This window comes from Amblyomma mixtum, chromosome 3 (assembly GCF_055824585.1).
Source record: "Amblyomma mixtum isolate Tamu chromosome 3, ASM5582458v1, whole genome shotgun sequence".
NCBI lineage: Eukaryota > Metazoa > Arthropoda > Arachnida > Ixodida > Ixodidae > Amblyomma > Amblyomma mixtum.
In genome coordinates, this window is record NC_143014.1 from 434,812,001 (window position 1) to 434,833,601 (window position 21,601).

General features: G+C 47.8%; 1 protein-coding gene across 10 annotated transcripts in view; it reads right to left on the reverse strand.

Moving 5' to 3' along the window:
- Rbfox1 (RNA-binding Fox protein 1) overlaps positions 1-21,601 on the reverse strand; it is a 150,555-nt gene that overhangs the window by 5,507 nt on the left and 123,447 nt on the right. For 3 of the 10 annotated variants that reach the window (XM_089585113.1, XM_089585105.1, XM_089585114.1), the window contains 6 exons: positions 18,336-18,428; positions 11,065-11,131; positions 9,265-9,406; positions 7,928-7,982; positions 6,748-6,893; positions 2,557-2,641 (listed from right to left, as the gene is read on the reverse strand). In XM_089585113.1, coding sequence (XP_089441239.1) covers positions 2,557-2,641; positions 6,748-6,893; positions 7,928-7,982; positions 9,265-9,406; positions 11,065-11,131; positions 18,336-18,428 — 588 coding nt within the window. The remainder of the gene's footprint in view (positions 1-2,556; positions 2,642-6,747; positions 6,894-7,927; positions 7,983-9,264; positions 9,407-11,064; positions 11,132-18,335; positions 18,429-21,601) is intronic. The other 7 variants (XM_089585107.1, XM_089585109.1, XM_089585106.1 and 4 more) reach the window with 7 other exon arrangements.

A 21,601-nucleotide genomic window follows, 5' to 3' on the forward strand; every position in this document is an offset into this window, starting at 1 on the left:
CATAGCTCCCACAACCGTTTGATCAAGCTGACCTTCAAAAGTATGAGTTGCTGCAAAAACATTGCAGTGGAGCAATTTGTTTCATTGCTAAAACCCTAGTCCAAAAAGCCAATGTCTGTAGCATATTACCAAGGAGAGTCAATTAAATTACCACGATTTTACTGCAATACAGGTGTGAAATTGGGAATGGAATTTTTTTCTATCTTAGAAATCTGGAGGTGGGAGGGAGTTGTGTTCTGGTTTGCATCCCCTGTGGGACTGCCAGAAAGTGATGACAGTGACTACAGGTTCGTGCGGCACTTTTGAGCACTAGAAGCTCATTTAAGACAAATGCAAGAAGCAAATGCATTTCACACTAGAAACGAAATTATATTCTTGCGTATGTATAACTTCTGGGCACATGTATAACTGCCAGGAAAATCCATGCTAACAGTAAAGCGAGTACTAGCCGGAACTAGCACTCTTGTTTGGACGAATCTCAATGGAACTAGTCTTTTCGAGCCCAAATGCGTACCTGCCAACCTGGCAACATCAAAATCCAGGAAGGCAATAGAAAGGGGCAGGTATCCAGAAACTTTCTGCGGCAGGTATTCTACGGCATTCTTAAAAATGATGGTACTTCACTAACGGAAGCTCTGAAATGTACAGTTAACGGTTTTATGGCCCAGCAACCTAAGCTTCTTGTCTTTTCTTTTTTTTTTTTCTGAGCCTTGTGTCGTGCCATCCTCGCTCCGCATTTTAGCTTGCGTGACACAACAATGCATTTCGTCACCTTCAAAAGGAATGGGAGTAATCTCTGGTGGTGCAGATGGTATTGCAGAGATGTCACATTGTGTTCTTTTCACATCGCATGCACATCACATTAGCGTTCTTTTGTGTCTTGTCCTCCCCTGTGGTTGTCGTTTCTTGCGCTGTCTCCCCTCCAAGTATCCTCAGAAAATTGGCCCTGCCTTTCACTTTCTCACAACGCACTCCCCACAATCACAAAGTGATCAAGGAAAATGGAAGCATCAGGGCGCTTCGTTCTGACAAGTACTCTTGGCAAGCACCCCGAGGCTCTCCCCTCCCTTGGTCACTTTGTGTGTGCGTCAAGAAACCACCTGCCCGCCCTCTCTCTACCAAGGACACCCCAACAATTGTGATGCAACTGTGAAAAGCCCAAAAATGTGCCGTAAAAGCTCATACAAACACATTGCCAATGGGTAATTACTCCCTTATTACAAATTTACTCCACCTTGGGGGATTCCCCTAAACATATAACCAACACTGTTCCCACTTCGAGTTATTGATCAATTCGCTCTCGCCCTACCATGAACTTGGCGTCCCGGTTAGCTCAGTTGGTAGAGCGACTGCCCCGGTGAAGCGGTGGTCCCGGGTTCGAACCCCGGACCAGGACGAATTTTTCTTTAACTACGAAGTTTCTGAGAAAGCTGTATAGCTTTCCTTTGTAGCCGTATGGCTGCGCTTGGGTGGATGCCAATGAGTAATTACTCCCTTATTACAAATTTACTCCACCTTGGGGGATTCCCCTTAAACATTTGACCATACAAACAAATTAAACCAACAGACCCAAGCCAACCATAACCCTCAAAGAGCAAGCAGCAGAAAGAAGGAGGTTCAAAATACTGTCATCACCAGACATATCGAATTACTATTCATATCACACAATCAGAACATCCCCATGGAAGTTCCGTGGGAAAGTATAGAGCATTGACTGTATAATGCAAGTGCATTCTTAAGCAGATGATTCCAGAGGAAAGAAGCCTGCGCCACACTCATGCAAACTAATGTCTCTGGAAACCAAGAGCCCAATAGAACACTTGTGTAACATTGCTGACATGTTCACTGTGGTCCAGTCTAATTATGAAACACGACTCTAGATAGCATGGAACACTCTGAACGAAAAGACAGGATGAATATCAGTGTAAATGATTTGAGGGTGCCTTGTCATGCACCACGTTTCGTGATGAGCTACCTACAAGTCCTACGTATTGGTAAGCTGAAGCAAGTGAAGAGAGGTCCCAAAGAAAAAACTTTGTTCTCCAAAGGTAACCGGACAAAAAGGCAGCCCTCCTCCTGGAAATCACTCGATGGCTGAAGTGAAAGGTGCTACCGCCTGTCTACATGAAGATACCGTCTTCGAAGTGAGTGAATATCTGTTCGTGTTTCCTTTTTCTGTCTAGTAACAGACACATGATTGCTACTAGACAGTACCTGTCTTCAGTACCCTCCCAAGACTAATGTAAATCGTGTCTCCAATTTGGTTCAAACCCTCATGATATGATAATTTTGGTTCCAATATGTCACTGAGATATCTTTGGCTCTATTTCGAACTTTCGGCTGTGTGCCGGGCAGCGTACAAAATGGAAAAATATAAAATTTCGTTCCAATGTGTACCTATACATTTTTCAAAAAAGCTTTTTAGAGCACTTTCCATGGCAGCCGTGCCTGCGATTCTGTTGTGCACTGTAACGGACACACTTTCCATAGGCGGGTACCCTCTTTGACTCGACATGTCAAGGCTACAGTGGACTCGCACAGAGGCCGCGTACTCACCCCGTAGCCGGCCACGGGTCCTATGCTGTGGCCCAGGTAGGGGTCAGCGTACTCCCGCCCGTAGCTGTAGTAGAGGGAGGGCGAGCTGTACGCGCATGGTGAGTAAATAGAAAAGCCACACGGTTGGGACACGCAGCACACACACACTCATGCAGGCATTATTATCGCTGCTACAGTCAACGACCCATTTTTCGAACTCGGCGGGACCCAAAAAACGTTTGAATAATCTAAAGGTCCAAAAAAATCTTCGTACTTCAATAACACTTCACCGCGACAATCTGGCTTCAAAAACTGCAAACTTTACCGTTTCCCTCATTTTATTCGTAAGCAATAACATCAGAATGTACTGGAGCCAGAGTCATGCTTTCGTCATGTCTGCACCATTGACGCCGCCACGAAGGCATTTAGATGCACAGTCTGCGGCGCTCTACGTGTGCCACACGAAGCAAGAACAGAATTGGTGTCCCTCAGCAACGATGGTTGCGAAGACCGAGAGTGGGAACCCGCACGAGAAGAAGCTAGCAGAAGCAAGCGCATCCAACTGCACCCCAGCTCCAATAGCCCTTCACCTGCCTCATGCGGCACATGGTGTCGCTGCCCTGTTTTCAACACGATCGTATGCCCTGGCTGGCATACACTTTGTAAGCCATCTCGAAAGCAACGAAGAGCGTACCATTAACTCAAGTGACAACAATGAGAAACACACAGCCAAGCCTATCCAAGCCAGTCTGTCCAACTGACTCTGCTGTGTCAATTCAAAATGGTGCCTTCCACGGTCACTAAGAGCCAGGTGGTTGTGACAGCAATGCTGGCTCATGTCGATATGTTAGGTCAAAAAACAAACTTGCGGTCGGATTTGCACAGTATGGCTGGCGTCTTGTTTACTTTAGTCCGGAAAATCGAGCTTCTGGACTCCATGAGGTGCGAAATATTGGTTGCGACTATGTACACATCCCTATGAGGTGTGCGACTGCTTTTGAATGAAGTCCAACATATCACGCAAATCCGAATTAACGGAGTCCGAAAAATTGGTCGGCTACTGTATTACTATTACTGCTCCCACTGCGGACATGCAATGCATGCCAAAACTAGCAAGCCTCGTTCCTACTGGCTGCATGGTGGCGCCTGTAAGACGGTCTTTCCTGCTGAGACTGACTTAGTCGTGCTCAAGTGGCCGGTGCAAACAATTTAACAAATCATGGCAAAGCAAGTATTTACTGTCATAGCGATGTCTGACTATCGTATGCTATGGCAGTGCTTTGCATTTCATTTCCTAGCCTACCGAGACACTGTTAGCCTTACAAATTCATGCCAGGTACAGTGGTGCACATTTACAGGTGCACTATTTACATAGATTGATTGGTATTGCACCAGTGGGCACAAAACAAGGCACACACAAGTGGTCGAGCCATGCCACATTAAGAGCACCCAGCAAATGATACAACTGCGCAATGACCAGGCAAACACTGTGGTCTGTGCATGTCCCACTACTGATGCACCAAGCCAGCTCAATAAAAAAGTCTGGCTTCCCTCAGCTGAGTCAAGGCATTGCACAATGAGCTATCCCCAACCACCACACAGCTGATAAAACGATACGCTCGAGGTTCTTGGTGTCACATTAGACTTAAGCTGCTTAAGGGGGGACACTGGTCTTGAAAAAAAAAATTTTATCAAAGAAGTCACAGTTACGAAATCTTCAGGGCATGTGTATTTTTGTGTGCCGATTCTAAATATGTCATTTAATTTCATGTAAAACAATTCCTTGAGCACTTATGCAATCTTTATGCTAGTATTTTGCGGAGAGTTATGGAGACAATTTGCTGCAGGAAACTCGCTGAAATGCATGCCATTGGGTTCTCTTGACACCAAGGAATACAATAAGGGTAAAATTGTCTTCCTGCCTATCATAGAACTTAAGTTATAGAGTCTTGAAGTTGTCGCTTCAGAAATGAGAAAGAAAATGTGTATTCCTGTGTGTGTGAAGTGGCAGCTTCAGTACCCTATTTTTCAAGTTCTATGAGAGCCAGGATGATAACTTTACCCTTATTGTATTCCTTGGTGTCAAGAGAACCGAATGGCACACATTTCAGCGAGTTTCCTGCAGCAAATTTTCTTCAAAACTCTCCGCAAAATACTAGCGTAAAAAGTGCGTAAGTGCTCAAGGAATTGTTTTACATGAAATTAAATGACATATCTAGAATCAGCGCACAAAGATACATGTGTCCTGAAAATTTCATAACTATGACTAAATTAATAAAATTTTCTTTTCAAGATCAGTGTCCCCCCTTAAGCTTGAACATTAGCACATTCAGAGTGTTTCGCAGCACCCTTGTGTCAAGCGGCATGAGGCCTGAACAAACAACACGCAACGCTCACGTCAACCACAGACCCGTAGCAACAAGATTTCGAAATCAGTATACTGCATGCAGTGGTTGGGAAGCACATGCATGATGACAGGGCTCCACGACCGCATGCACGCCCGTCCCCCAAAAGTGGGCATCTGCAAACTTTCTGATCCTGACAATTAGATGCAGTGCAGACCAGTTGCAGTAACAAGCAGTCACAGGTTACCCACAGCTGCAAATCATGCCTTCTCACAGAGGAAAAAAAGAAATGCCACGAAACATTACAAACAACTGGTCATCTGTCCACTGACTAGCAATGTATCAGAGGCTAAAAAGGCACCCTTTGGGTGGGCTAAAAGTGATGGCAGATTAACCCTTTCAGGCGCTTTGTACACAATTGCGTAAGCGGCAAACTTGCAGCTTTTTCTGAAAAAACGGAGCACTTAACAGTGATTTCATTACTGCAGTCAAATTGAGCACCCTTCTTTTGCAGATAAGCTGTTTTTTTGGTACCATGTAGAGAACGCAGTAAGTAATATTTCACATAACAGTGAGCTAGGCAGCACTTTGTCCGCCGTTTTTGTGCAGACAGATTTTTCCGCGAGTTATAACATCGATGATTTTTGTTCACTTTCGAGCATAATGTTCATCTTCGAAACACAAAGTGATTCCACGATCCCTAGGGTGTTTACCTGACACACGAGAACATTTCGATGGTACTATTTCTAACAAATCTGACAGTCTGTGCGGAATTCTCCACATCGTTGTAAGAACTGACCTGCTGGTCTTTCACGTTCGGAAACTAACAAATTCCCTTTCTTGAGGCCTGAATATACTACTTAGGTGAAAAAATAATTGATTTCAGTCGAAACAAAAAATGGCGCCTGAAAGGGTTAACCAGCCACTGGTCTATCAGAACTCCCCCCTACGTCCAGCAATACTAGGCAGCAATGTGAGTAAATAGATTGTAGCTAAGCAGGTATGCCTTTTACAGCTGTCCAATTCGATACCCTCAGACATGATCAACATCCATCTTAGCCAATGCATTAGGTGCCAAGGGTAAAAGCTGCTTCAATGCGGCCCTGAAACAGCCCTGGCATGGACAGGTTAACATCAAAGAAGCTATGAATAACGAATTTGCATAGACAGCTACTACTCCTGTAGAGGCTCCTGCACAAACTCAGTAGAGTTGGGAGAGATCCAGCTGATGGGCCCATGCCCATGTGAGTGGGTCCCGCTCGGCTAACTGTGTTTAATGGTGCTTACACATAAGGTTCGAACTGGTAGCAAGTGAAAATGGGACCTGCTTTAGCACTCACGCCTTACAACCCATAGCTCCTCATAAATAGGTGAGACCATCTATGCGAGTTCTTCTTGAACAGCGCTTCATCCACAGTGTCAACTACACACTTGGTTAGGCTACTGTCTGGCTGAAAAACCTGGCTCGGCCACAGAATCACGGTCGAGCCATGGAAAGCAAATGTCTGGCATTAGGCGCACACGAACATTAGCCATAGCATTTCTAGAAGGTTCACCTTGAGAAAGGATGTTTCCTTACAACCGAATCTATGCTTTCAACCAATCCCTAACCAAGACAAACACAAAGTTTGCCACTCCCGGATTGTGGTCAATGGACAACTGCAATACGTCACATCCCATTCTCCCAGATAACTTCATGACAACGAATGGCTCGACTCGCTAGTGCCAAGTTTGTGCAAGAACCTGAACTCCAAGATGGAATATATCCTCAAGGCTCAACGCCGAACCTGACAGTGCAAACAAGCCCCATGTGCATTAACCCGACCCCAGTGAAATTACGGAGCACCGTTGAGAGAGAGAGGCTTACCCAGCCACAGCGGTGTAGGAAGCCACGGCCGGCTGTGCGGCAGCGGCAGCGGCCGCATAACTCCGTGCTGCCGCTGCTGTGTAGGCGGCACTCGCTGCATATGTGGCCTGCATTGCGGATGGCAGCGTCCCAATTAGGGTTTGATCCTAGGTACATATGCAAGGATAAACAGCGTTAATGGTGCACACTGTGATGCGTCATCTGTTGAGAGCCCCACATCACTACAAAAGGGCACAACTACACAACACAAAGACTACTCGACAAGAGAAAACCACACATAAGACGACGGCGGTGCTGCGTCAGTCCCTGGGAGCGTGGATATGTGTGCGCTCCAGGCCCCCAAAATGCACACAGTTGTCTTGCAGCAATTGGTTGTAACCAATGGTTGTAATTGGTTGTAACATTCCAATTTCAGCATTTCACAGTACTTTCTGCTCGCTTTAATTGGCCAAAGCTGCACGTAGCCCCAAGCAGGGGAGGATTTACAGGGTATGTGGTCTTCGTTCCCCACCAACGCCTCCAAGCGAGAAATTTTACATAAGAAAGCCATGCTGAACTCCGTTTATTCTATTGAAAAGCTGCCAGAAATACATGGTTCAAACCCCCCCCCCTCGCCCCTTCCCCTGCCTCACACCACGACCCTCCTAGAGTAACCGATATATCCGCCCTGGCGCCGAGTGTGCAGACAAGCTAATGACAGCTCCAACTACTAAGCACATGGATTCAGAAACACAGCATTCTCCTGCTGAATTGATCCAGCAACTACAACTGTTCCTATTTGTCCGTACTTAAGGTAGGGATAACCGATTTACAGCACCCAAGCAATCAGGCCACCCCAGTGATTACGATAAAGCATTCAGTGCCAGTGATACAACATTTCTGCCTCAAGTACCCAGAAGCGACTAGCCTCTGAGTAGTCGCCTGAAACTGCCCATGACTGCAATGTCCCAATGGCTTTTTATAAATTCCACTGCTGCCCTCGGGTAGCGCTTAGTGCAGGAGTTCCTCAGACAACCAACACTGCGGTAGAGGAATGCTCCCGGCAGAACTACATCTCTTGCCCATGAGCCCCCACAATTTCCTCCCTACCCCCAGGAATGAGCGACAATGCAAACCACCCCAATCGCTACGCCAAGACCATGGATACGGTCTGGGGGAGAATCGAGAGGAAGGTGCTTACCGGAAGCTGGTACCTCTCGGCGCCTGCATATGCGAGGAACGGATCCTGGTACACCCTGCAAAGAAAGAGAGAGGGGAACAGTTTCAACAGAGCATCTTTAAAAAACTTGATCTGGGAGTGACGAAGATGGGGAGAGAGAGAGAGAGCCAATCAGAGGGTGAAGCCACAGCTGCCACTTTTCTGCAGTTCATGTGAGGCCAAAAAATTAAGCATTTGTTGTCTTAAAAAACTGTAAACTGTCAACCACGGTGCTTGACATCCCGAAGCGACATATGGGCTATACGGTATGCCGTAGTGAAGGAGGCTCCGGATTTACTGAGAGCACCTGGCAATCTTTTATGCAAGCCGACCTCACACAACCCATTTTAGTACCTTCCATTTCACTGCCTACCAAGTGACATGATGCGCTCAACGTTTCTTCAACTCCGTCCATTTTTACTCCCCTCAGTGAGAACAGGGAGCCAGACATTACACGCAGGTATGGCGGGCATTCCATTTCCAGTTCTTTCTTCCCAGTTCTTACTTGGTCATTGTGGACCACAGCAGCCACAAAGCAACGCAGGGTAATTTGGTTAGACAAGATTAGGAAACAAGAGGGGATAGGGTTAACCGGGTTGTCCGGGATAGGGTTGTCCTGTCTTACTTACGACGTAATTTGTCAGTAGCTTCTTCGTCTATTAAAACTCTCGCCTACATAACGTTGGTTCGTCCCAAGCTGGAATATGCATGCGCAGTTTGGGACCCTCACATTTCTTATCTAACTAAAGCACTTGAATCAGTGCAAAACCGTGCAGCTAGATTCATCCATTCAGACTACTCTTATCATTCTAGTGTGACTGCCATGAAGTCAAGAGCTAACCTGCCTGACCTCGAGCTGCGACGCAAAATCCGCCGACTAATCCTTTTCCACAAGTTTTATCATTCATCCCTTGCAGATCTAAAACCAGCTCATCACGTGTCTCCTCGCACCAGTCACAGCAAAGCCGTTTATCCCCCCCCACCGCGCACGCACCACTGCGCACCTTCATTCCTTCTTTTCCCAGACTGCAGTAGACTGGAATGGCCTGCCTGCCGATGCCGCACTCCACACCAGCCCCGTCCATTTTAAAAAAGCCATTGAAAATGTTCTGTTGTAAACCCCATGTCATTCATTTCAGATTCATTTTTTGTATTGTTTCCCCTCATGTAATACCCCTATTCAGGGGCATTTGAGGTGTACAAGAAATAAATAAACCGGAGAACAACAGGAGAAGCCTCTGCCCTGCAGTGGATGCAGCCAGGCGAAACAATGAACACAGCGCTGCTGCCGTCATGAAAATGCGAAGAAGGCTACTCACGGAGTGTAACCGTGGAGTGCCGAGGCAGCCGCAGCGGCTGCAGTGAGTGGAGACGGGTGGCGGGCAAAGGCGGCGGCGAAGGGGGCCGCGGCCGCGCCTCGCGCTCGGCCCCGCTGGATCGCTACGCCCCGCAGAGCGGCCACTGCACACACAACACACACGCACAGACTGAGAGGAGATACACGCACAGGCCCTCTCTTCTCGCACAGCTGCGCAAAAGAAAGGCCGGCACCCCCGCTCGCCCAGTTACGTCGGTCGGCAGGAAACGCAGCTCGGAAATACATTAGTAGAAGCGCTCCTCTACCCTCTCTAATAAGTTGGTTGGTTTGGTTGGTTTATGGGGTTTAACGTCCCAAAGCGACTCAGGCTATGAAGGACACCGTAGTGGAGGGCTCCGGAAATTTCGACCACCTGGGGTTCTGTAACGTGCACTGACATCCCACAGTACACGGGCCTCTGGAATTTCTCCTCCAGTTGATGCAGGAGTTGATGCAGCATTGTGAGCATACTTTCCAATGTGAGTATGATGAAACCACAAGGTCAGGAGAGACAGACACGGCTATTTTTAGCCTTATACTTGTCCTCGTACCTTCGCTCTTTCCACTGTTATCTGCTGCGACCTTCATGATACTGAACAAATGATTAAAAGCAGACGCAGAGGGAGGGAGATTTAAAAACAGGGGTCCTATATATGTAGCCCGCGCCCCTTGTTCCTGATGATTTCAAGCCCTTGTTCTGCAAGCAACATGCCCATAAACTCTTCTGCATCATTTTTTTTTAACATCTGTGTGGCATCTCTCCATAGCTGTTTACAGTCCTACCCAACCTAGTTGTTCACTGCGTCTAGCTTGCAATCAGTGGCTGAACTTGAAAAAAAAAAAAAAAATGAGGAGTACCAACCTCCCCTCTTCGTTGTGGGTTCAAGGAGGATGAGGCATCCCTGGCTTCTCCCATATTCTAATCAAATCACCTTTATTTAACAACACAAAGATGCATCAAGAGCGTAGCCCTAGAGCCCTAACGCAGTGCAAGACGCCTGCTTTAAACGTCACCACACAATGCCTTTTCCACACTTGCAATGATAACATTTTCCCCCGAGACGATGCCACCTGCCTGCCGACCTGCTCAATAGGAGTCTCCAATTACTGCACACACTAGCTCCCCAACTTGCAAGCTATGAAGGAGGAGTCTTTGGGAAATAGCCAAGTGTGCTGTTAATGCGCGACATCAAACAGTGCAAGTCAGCTGGACTTCAGAAGAATTCTCCTCCAAAGAAATTCTAGCCGGTGTGGCCGGGATCGAACCCGCGTCTTTCGGGTCAGCAACCGAGCACCATAACCGCCGAGCCACCGCGGCGGCGCGAAACCACCACAATCTACACGCAAGCTGGGATTTGCGTCACTATGAAATGCTGTCACACACTGCACACTGTTTTACAAAGACTCCTCATTCTTCAAGAAAACAGGAAACTGGCCAAAAGTGATGCCTATTGCAAACTAGAAAGCCAAGGTTGTTGAAGGTGACAGACGTTATGCATATAGCTGGTAGTAAAAAAAAAAATGAGAGAGTGGTGGGCAAGGTATTTCTTAGAATTCACCAAGCAAAAGAACACATGCAAAGAGGCCACTTCTACATTGAATAACATCCATTACTACAATCCCATATCAGTTAGGTTTTCACAAAGCACTACCACTCTTTGAAAATTGATTCCAACAAAGTACAACACAGGATTTTACGAAGTCCGCCCTTCAACAACAAAAGCCGTGCAGCGGGTTGGTTGAAATAAGGAAATTGCGTCACCTGTCTGCTCACCGTTGGGTATTGTCGGCGTCTTTTTGGTCTGTACCCGCGCTGTCGCATTGTTTACCTAGACGTGGGAGAACAGAACTGTCAGCCGACACAAGCGCAACACAAGTTGGGTGGCGAGACAGTCAAAGGCACTAGCAAGCGGAAAAACAAAAACCCCCACAGCGTGCAAACCATTGCAAGATACTCCGCATGCGATGTGGGAAAGTCACTGCTGCCAGTGCCTCCGCGTCAGGCCTGCCTCCGTTTTACAACTGAGTTGACACACTTTTCCAAAGAAACAGCCGTCTGACACCGATAAAGCACACAGAGCTACAACTGTGCCGACAGGTCACATGAAATAAAGCTTAACCATCATTTGCAATTCTAGATCAGACAAATTCGTCGAGACTACTTCACCTTCACTATCACATATAATGTGCCAAATTAACTTTTCCTAACTTCTCTCCTTTAACTAATGGCACAAACAAACTTAACAAAGATAGACCAGACAAATTCTTCGAGACAGATAATGTGCCAAATTAACTTTTGCTAACTTCTCACCTTTAACTAATGACACAAACTTAACAAAGATAAATCAGACAAATTCATCGTTCACAAGCTACCACAGATAATGTGCCCAATTAACTTTTCCCTATTTCTCACCTTTAACTAATGGCACTAACAAACTTGACAAAGATTATCCTCCATGCACCCAAAACGTCTGTGCCAACAATCTTTATTCGATAGCTGAATCCCTTCAGTGAAAAATCGCACGTGCATGTACTACATCCCAACGCTGCACCATGTGACCCTTTATTCCCCGATTCCCTCAAGTGACCGGTTCTAGCAGGGCTACAGTTGGGACAGAGGCAAGCGTGATGCGGAGAGCCACTGGTACTAGCTTAATGCATGCTTGCAACACTACAGATTTGTGATGTTAGTCTGCAAGTCCCCGATTATGCTCACACATTTCCCGAATCACCATTCTGAATGCGCTCCTTCTGCCATTCACGTCGCAGTTAAGAACAGGTTTTAAGAAAACACTGCGTGGGCAAGAAAACGCTGCAAAGGAAAGGATGCGCTGTGCTAACGGACTGCCGGCACCAGCCAACGATTTGCAAATGTCCAGAACGTGTTAGCCTATATGAATCTCGCAGGCTACAAAAGAATGGACAGAAACCGAACGTCTTGACTGGTGGTACAGTTCTACATAAAAACCTCAGCCACATAGAATGCTGCTGATGAAATACAGCCAACAGGCGTGGCTAGTTTAAAGGGTACAAACGGTGAGATCTAAGCTTGAGAAACGAATCATAATTATGTGGCGGGGCGGTACAGTTACAAATGCTAGTTTCTCTGCAATGGGGCAATCTACAAACAACGCTCAGATGAGAAACCTTTAAGAAACTATGCAAATACATTTGACGTCCCAAAACCTGAAAGGTTTTGGGACGTCAAAAAACTTTTTAAGAAACTAAGAAAATGAGCGCTGTTCTGTACAAGGCAAGCCTTACACTGCAAAAGAAGCTTGGTTCGGTTTTAAGGGGGATTAACGTCCCAAAGCGACTCAGGCTACGAGGGACGCTGAAGTGAAGAGTTACGCAGATTTTGGCCACCTGGGGTTCTTCAACGTGCACTGACATCGCACAGTACACGGGCCTCTAGAATTTCGCCTCCATCGAAATTCGGCCACCGCGGCCGGGATCCAACCCGCGCCTTTCGGGTTAGCAGCCGGACGCCATAACCGCTAAGCCACCGCGGAGGCCTAGCAAAAAGAAGTGCTCTGCACTACACTGGCATTAATTCAGTGACAGCGGACGAGTCAAGACGTGGGACTGGATCTACAGAAGCTGTCACAGGTGCCAGCAGGTCTTTAGCTCAGCGCAGCCTTTGCAGTGAACTCTCTTTTTTTTTTTTTACATTAAACAAACGCACAACAGCCAGACAGAAAGAACAACAAAGATAAAAAGACGGGGGGTTTCCAGGAGAGTCAGCAAGGAGCCGTAAAAGGTGATCCAGTGCAAAAACATGAGAAAGAAGGGCAGGAAAAAAGAGTAGAAAATACCAACGGTTTCTTCGGCCGACAGCAAGCGTGGCTCAGTGCACACTGGAACAATGCACAACGGCGGCTAACCCTCGGTCCAGGAAGGTGCACGCGGCATAACGAGCAAGATGGCAGTGAAAGTTCGCACTGTCCCACTAGCCCCCACGTTTTGGACAAACCTCGCTGAAAGTGTGCATCTAGCCGCGCTTGTGTCGGCGGACGATACCAGGAAATACAGTTGGTGGGCCGGATTGCAAGCCGGCCACACATCAGGCCAAAAACAAACAAGGCTGCACCCAAAGCTGCATCTTTTTGCCGAGAGAGCGAGAGGGCATCGTATTACGATCATGACAGTTAAACTTTGAGCCTTTTAGAATGTTTAGTGCATGTGTCAAAACTGTGCTCTTCGGCCGATACTGCGGAAACATTGTGTTGTCAATTTCGTTCCATGGTAACTTAACAGGACATTAAGCTCTGGCATGCAAGCCTGGTGGCCACAAGTCCAGCAAAAATCGTAAGGTTCAGCATCAAAATATGCTGTGACACTAAATGCCACTGGCATAAAATAAAAAAATGCAGCTATAGTCCAAGCTTATGGCACTACTACACTACAGCTTACAGGGAACAAAAGTGTTGTACCTCATTTTGCATCTGCCAAGAAGCTGTCACAAAGGAGTGCATTTAATGACAGCAGTGACACGCCACAGACTGAATGGCAAATAAGGAAAGAAAAATATGGGAACGCTTCAGTGGAATGCGATAGCATTAGATTTTACATTTGTCGCAGCTTCTGTTCCAACCCCCCCCCCCCCCCCCTCTCTCATGTGTGTGTGTCAGTTTCTTTGCAGTTGCATATGTGAAATTTGCATATCAATATTTTTTTTTCCTTCTGATTATTCTTTCCTTCTGATTTCAATTCTTTGTCTAGGTTGCTCACAACCCGGTGAGCAGATGGCGATGACATCACAAGGCCACGTGACCTACCTCTACCAATCAACGAATTTCATCCGATGTCGGCGGGGTTTTGGTATGGCGACAACTTTAATGCCATAGCATTAAAAAAAAAGAAAGCAGAAATGTTGGACACCACACGCAAGAAGCTCTCACTTAAATCCCAACAGGCTGAACGAAAGATTTAGCCGTTTCAAGCTTTTGTGACAAAGACGGCCCAACAATGTGCCCTCTCTCTCAACCCTCGCGCAAAAAGACGGAGCCCAAGACTCAGCCAAGTTAGTCCCCGAGACGTTCATGGAGGGGGGGAGCCAGACAACCAGACACTTTCCGTCAGGCACTGAGACAAAGACGCTGCACACACGACTAGAGAGGCACATCATCAGACCACGGCTGCACCCCCCATGTTGCCTCTACCAGCAGCAGCCAACACACAACTACGCAGAGGTGTGCTCCCACCAACCCAACAGACCCTGCCCAGTCCTGGCGCTTGACCAGAGAGGAAACCATCCACCAAGCTGGCCTCTCGATGCTCACAATCATCAGCCCAGCTAAGTCCGCCATGAGACAAAGGCCTCTCCCTTATCTCTCCAAGTAGCCCTGTCCTGTGCCAGCTGTGGTCACCTTATCCCTGCAGAATTTACCAATTTTTCGTACTCCCTATTCTCTACCCTGCATCAACCCCCCCCCCCCACCCCAAACATTAAGGACATTACGAACACTGAATAACTGTGACCAAAAGAAAAATAACATTTTGTAATGTTTCCGTGCTACCTGGAGTGACTGGCACTTAAAAATAACCCTGATGCCCAGAACAACTTTTTCTCTCCTTGAGACTGCACTAGAGTGGGCTCATCGCATGGCAAGGAATGCTCAGGATGTAAGTTTCCCACGGCAAGAAAGCCAACCTTCAAATTGCTCGCAAAGCTTTTAGCAACCTAGAGCTGTACCCACAGAGATCACTTGACACAACGAAGAGGTAAGCTGCGACTACACAAAAAAAAAAAAAAAAAAATCAGCCTGTATATCCAGTGGTTATGCACATGGACACCTCTGCAAATATTTACAGCCTCGTGCTGCACGATAACACGTGCGAGCTTGACAGGATTCCAAAACCTGCGGATGCTCGAGGTCTCTCTCTGGACAAGCGTCAAAGCCAAGGCCCACCCGCACGTCTCTATGCTTGCCAGCGCTTCTGAGTTAACAATCACTCCGGCAGCCGCCCATGCGCACATGCCTGTGCTGTTAGAACAAGTCTAGAAGAATCCCGGCACGACTGATGAGTAACACAAAAACAAGGCTGTGAGAAGGAGAGGGCAGAGTCTGTCTGGGGATTGTCCCGTCCCCGTGCTCTCTAGGGCACAGCCTGCAAGCAAGAGGCACACGTTCCTTGGTTTGGTTCCCTTCGAAGAAGAAGAGGAGACAAAAAAAAAAAACAACAACAACAGAGCAGAGAAGAAAAGAACAAATGAAGAAGAAGAAGAAGACTTGGGCCGTGCTGCAGGCAATGCTCTCTGGTGTGGTTATTTCATCCAGCAACCACTCTAGCTCCCCCGCACTCTGGCCCGAGCCGAGCACAAGCGTGTTTGGTTCAATGCACAGCCACCAGGCACAGCTGCAGACGCAAAAAGGAGGGGGGCCCCACTCGCACCCTCCCTGCTGCTGCTGCTGACGCCGCCATTTTGGTCCCCCACACCGATTCTCGACCCCTGCTGAAGCTAGTATCCACCAACAGCACTGAAGAAGGCCGAAAGAGGAACCCGCATAACGCCCATCAGTTCAGGATGCTTCACACTAGCTGCATCACTGTCGAAACCAACGAATGGGCCAACTACTGCTATACACTTATCTGCAACTGATTGTGGGCTCTCTAGAACAGTTAAATGCTAAATCAATTCTTAACACTTCTGGGAAGTCTCAATGTAGCCTTGAGGTGATAAGCGTACTCTTCTAACTTGCCACAAATCAATGAATAGCATTCATATTTTGAAGTGAGCAGTTGCCTAAAACATCAGCATGCTCAGGTGCCAAACTCTTCCTTAACCAAGAAAACGTACAATTCCAGCATTGAAGCTAAGATGCATGGGGCCCCTCTTAAGCTTCCCATGATAACGGCATTCACTGCCCAAGTGAAACGTTACCCAGTGCCCCAAAACCTACAAGGTCGCTAATCGTAGATTGCCCTACCCTGAAATTAAAGTTTGTTTCTGCTTGCACACTATGCACTGTGGCCAGCCTGTTCGCACTGCCCTGAAAATGAGGTTTGTCTGTGCGTGTTGACTATGCCCTGCGACTAGCCCACTTACAATACCCTGAAACTGAGGTTTGTCTACACTTGACAGCTATAACCTGTGGTCAGCCACTGCACTACTGTGAAACCGGTTTGTCTACACTTGCAAACTGTGCCCTGCAGCCAAACCTCTTTCCACTGATCTAAATCTGAGATTTGACTATACTTGCTGACTATGCCCTGTGGCCAGCTTCACTGCATTACCTAGTCCATGTGACCTTGGATACAATGAAGGAGGGTACTCACGTGAGTTCGGATATAATGAGTTTGATGTAGCACTCATGCGATAGATGGCATTAATTTTAATGCGTCGCCACTGTTACGTTTCGTGTGAACATCCGAACAGACATAAGTGAAGCTGAAGTTTGCCTACACTTGCAAACTAAGCACTGTGGTCAGCCCCATTGCACTACTGTGAGAGTGCCGTTTGTCTACACTTGCCATCTATGCCTAGTGGCCACCCTATATGCACAGCCCTAAATCTGAGATTTGTATACACCAGCAAACTATGCACCGTGGCCAGCCCCTTTGCACTACCATAAAACAGGTCACTGTGGCCAGTCTGTTTGCACTAACCCGAGACTCAGGTTTGTCTGCATCTGCGGACTATGTACCATGAATATCCTGTTTGCACTACACCTGCGGACTGAGGTTTGTCTACATTTGTAGGCCATGCCCCAAGGCCAGCCTCTTTGTACTAGCCTGAAACAGGTTTCTCTACGCTGTCTGACCATGCCAGCCTGTGACGGCACTACGTACTACTACAGGCTGAATCCCAAAATGGCTCGCGCAGCAAGCAGGAGAGGGGCAGGGGCCCTGCGGGAGGTGAACCGTGCGCTCATTCTCAGAAACTTGCAGGAAGGTTTTTTTTTTGTAATTCTGTTTTTTCCCAGGCGAGCAACATTCTCTCTCGAGCGAGTGGGCAGAGAGGCCTTTTCTGAGGTCTTACCTTTGACCTAATAAACAAACTTTTTTCCCACCAGCGCTTTAGCTAACGCCGGCCTCTAAAGCCTCGGAGGTGGGCGACACACTCTGAAGGAACGAAAGGTCACAAGTCACACCACTGTAGGGCGCAAGTACCGCGCACACCCGCGCCAGAAATAACACACACACAAACTGCCCCAGAGTTTGCATGCAGCTCGTCTCTGCACCAAGCCTGCCTGGAACCGCGTCTGGCTAGCCTCTTCCCCGAGGATACGTTTCAAAAGTTAGGCAACATCCTACAGAGTGAATGAATCTTCTCTACCTACAGTTTGTGAGAAAACGTTCCGGCCAATACAAAGCAGGCACACAGTCCCTGTTGCTGGCTTTGGAAGCGCTCAACGTTTTACCTACGGGAAGAAAGCCAGAAAGGGATAGTTCCAAGCAGGCTTAGCCAAAGCGAACGGCACACACCCTTTGCAGGTTTCTCTAGGCATAGGCACCAACACACTCTGTACCCAGTCAAAAAGAACCACATGGTGACAGTTTCCCCAACCACTTCCACAGAAGTGTTTGGACAGGAAAGGAAGACGGCAGCAGGATGACCCCAAAAGGGGAAAAAAGAAAAAGGGGAGGGGCATGATAAAGGGATGAGCAAAAGGCGCCCATCCAAAGAGTAAAAAACAGTAAAGGTGTGATATGGAAGCACCACGACAAAAAAAACTTTTGGGGAAGTAGGGAATCGCTGCAACCTGTGCAGCGGAAATGGGATAACGGGGTTGGGGAGAGTGGGCAAAACAAGATGGGGGATGTGAATTGTGTGTATTTGGGATGGGTGGGGTTGGGGGGGGGGGAATGGGCATGTGGTATTTGGGGAATAGCACAGTGGACATCTGGGTTTTTAGTCAGGCAGCAGGTTGGCATACATGTCACAGGTTTAAGGGCAACAATTAGAGGGCAAAAAAAAGGGGGGGGGGGTAAGATAGGGTCGGGGGGGGGAGAGAACAAGGAGCATAGAGACAGAGGCAGGGCGCAAACTGGCCGGAGAAGTAGGTAAAAAAAGACGTCCATGCACACCTCGATCTTTCTGCCTTCGACAACTGTGCCGTTCAATTGCTCTCGTGCTCGGTCCGCATCCGCACTAGTTGCGAACGTGACAAAACCGAAGCCCTGCATGCAAGAAAGAACAAAAGGCAAAGAGGGGCAGCGCTCCAGACAGCAGAGGTATTTTTCTCTCTTTTTGTCCACAGGTCAAAAAGATCAACCATGCACCACCACGCACGGACTGCCTGCGCCCCAGCCGGGCCTTGGAAAGGGGAGAAAAAAAAATCCCGCGCACAATGCAGCAACAAACTCGGCAGAGGCGCGCCGGAGGAGTAGGGGAGCGGGAGGAAAAAGTGGGGGCTCTCTCTCTCTTCCCTCTCCCTCCCTTTCCTCCTCCCCCACCCCCGCTGGCAAACCTTCCCCCGGACGTCAAAGCAGTGCAAGGTGCAAAGCGCTCGGGGTCGCAGGCTCAGGGTCGCAAGCGGTGACCACTCACTAAAAGGCTGTGCCGATGGGAGCAGCACAGACAGTGACAAGCATTTATAATTCACCCCGGGGGATGCTGGCCGCCAAATGTGTCCCTTTCCAACACTTATTTGCCGCCATTTTTTTTTTCACCCCAGCAGAAGCAGCCAGACTTGCATTAGAAACCGCCAATCATTTAGCCCTCCACACATCGAACCGAGTTACGGTAGTACAACCAAGTATTGGGTCTGTGCGCCCGCTCCTTTGTGCAGCAATACCCTTTCACAAGAGCTGCTAAAGGTGCTCTTTACACCAAGTGCTGATGGTACTAACTGATCCCCCGCACAGTTTTTGCCGATTCCCGGGCACTAAAAGGCACGAACATGGCGGAGCTTGTCACTGCTGTTTCTGAGCACTGATGCACCTAGAGCCTAAGGTAAGCTTTGAGAAACACGAAAGGCACATGAAAGCCATGCAACTTCCGCCGAGCACCGCGGCCATCTGCAAAACCCCGCAAACTCCAGCAGACCTTGAGCCGCGACCGCCACCGCGCGCCACGGCGTTCAAATGCAAGTCACCCAAAGGCCCGGACCGGTTCGCATGTCCTTGCGTTATTGTTGCAGTGATGTTTTTAGGCATGTTTGGTTGCGTTCCGTGCACCATAAAAAAATATAGAAAACAATACACACGAAAGTAAGAGAGAAAAAACAACAAGCTCAAGTTTGAGCGAGCTGGCAGAGTGTTGTCTGCTAAGCACCCTTCTTCCCTTTTCTCTGTGCCCAGATCAGCGGCAGCCAGTCAGGGTTAAGGTGCAGGCAAAAAGCTTTCCAAGGAGGCGCACTTAGCTGGGTTAGAACAGCCACTTTCTCTATCCTCGTGCCCTGGATATATGCCAGAAACGGTCAAAATTTTTGCCAAGGTTATAAAGGTACCTACCTATCCACAAACACGTGTACGTACACAGTCAGTCAAAAGTTTCCAGGCCACAGGGTCTGCTTTCGAGAACTACAGTCGGGCAGTTACGAAACCCCCGAAGCCCAGTATCTCTAGAGAGGAAAGGAGAAGCATCATTCTCACCTCAGAGAACCTCGATAGCCTTATTGTTATCATAAGGGGGCAGGATATGTGGCTGAAAAGCAAACCCTGTGGCCTGGGAACTTTTGACCAACCCTGTACATGTCTCACTAATGCCTGCCACATAATCAGAGCCACTAACTCCAACCATGTCGGCAAAAAATTATCTTGTTTGCAGCATCCTAGCAGTATAGAGTTGCTCCGAAGAGCTGCTGCTTTGTGCCAGGCATCCTGAACCCAGCTAACCTTTCTTGTTCACGATACAGGTGGTAACGATTAACAATTAGCGACATTAGTTTCTGCACAAATAAAGCTACAGAGTCGCCCACTAAAGCCACCGCCAACCTTGAGAAGTGACCAGCCGAGAATAGGCAACCCCTTGTTAAGAAAGCCAATCATGCAGCCCGCTCTATTCTCAAAGTCAACAGCGAGATGAGTTTCGGAGAAGGCCGGTTCTTGGCTGATTACGGAGTTTTAAGGCACGTCGAGCAGCGTCCACCCGCTACTCGGTTCTCGGGGCGAGGGGGGTTTCGGGGGCCCACGCAGACAAACCTCCGCCACCTCGCTGCTATAGCGTGAACGGGCAGCTGAAGACACCTCTCCGAAGAGCAGACACTTTCACAGCTTGCAAGACGGGGGCATACACACACAGACACTTCTCAGCAACAAATACCAGTGTATTTTCTAGAGGCAATGTGATGCAAAGAAGAAAAAAAAAAGGGTAAGAAAGAGTGCAGAGCAACGAGAAAAGTGCGGTTACTGCACGGTTACTAAAAACGAAAACGGCTTGCAATGCTTCACCTTCTGCCGCAGACCCAAAGCAGGCAACCAGAAGCGACAAACATGCTTGCTTCGTTGTTTCATTGTCTTTTTTTTCCCCAAGGGGAAGCTACGGTCTCAAGCACTAAAGCTACAGCACCTAGTCAGCCGCCTGAAGTGAGCATTCAGCACCCGAAGCAGCACAAATAATCGGCCCTTTATTAAAAATGTACCGGCAAAGGCCGGCCCAACAAAGGGCCAGAGTTACACCATCCATTGCCAATATTGGGCCAACGACTCGTGCTGCTTGGGACCTGTAAAATATGGTAGTCTTTCACTCTCAAAATAAGCTTCTCTACTCCATGCACGCAACTACGTATGTACCGTATGTATGTATGTACGTATGTACCGCAACTACGTATGTGATCCGTCAACATCCAGCAAGGCATCGCTAAAACTCAACCTCGCTCCGACAAATAAACACGCCAGTGAAAAAAAAAAAAGCCCATGAATTGAGGCATGCCAATGCAGTGAATACAGAAAGTCAGATGATTCAATGTGAAGCTCAATGCACAAGCTCTGAAGGACTGATTCTTGAGCGAGTTGGTATGCCATGTTCAAGAAGAACAGCGCGAAAAAGACATGGACTACAGGAAGATACAGCAATAAACCTTTAGTTGCAAGTCAGCGCCTGTCTGTGTGTATCTTCCTTTAGTCTGTCTATTTCGCGCTGTTCTTCTTGAACAAGCTCTGAAGTTACTCCAACGCATACTACTTGCAACTTTCGTGTAAATTAGAACTCAATTTTAATTGCTGGTTTATTTGCAATAACAGGCTGGTCTTGCAAACATCGTATACTGAAAAAGGCCACTGTTGTTTGGAGCCCTACATAATTTGAGCCAATTCTGAACCAATTTTTGGTCTCCCGTTCATATTACCGAGAGAGTACAGTGTGCCAATGACTACAACCAGCAAAGTGCCATTATTGACAGAAAAGATGC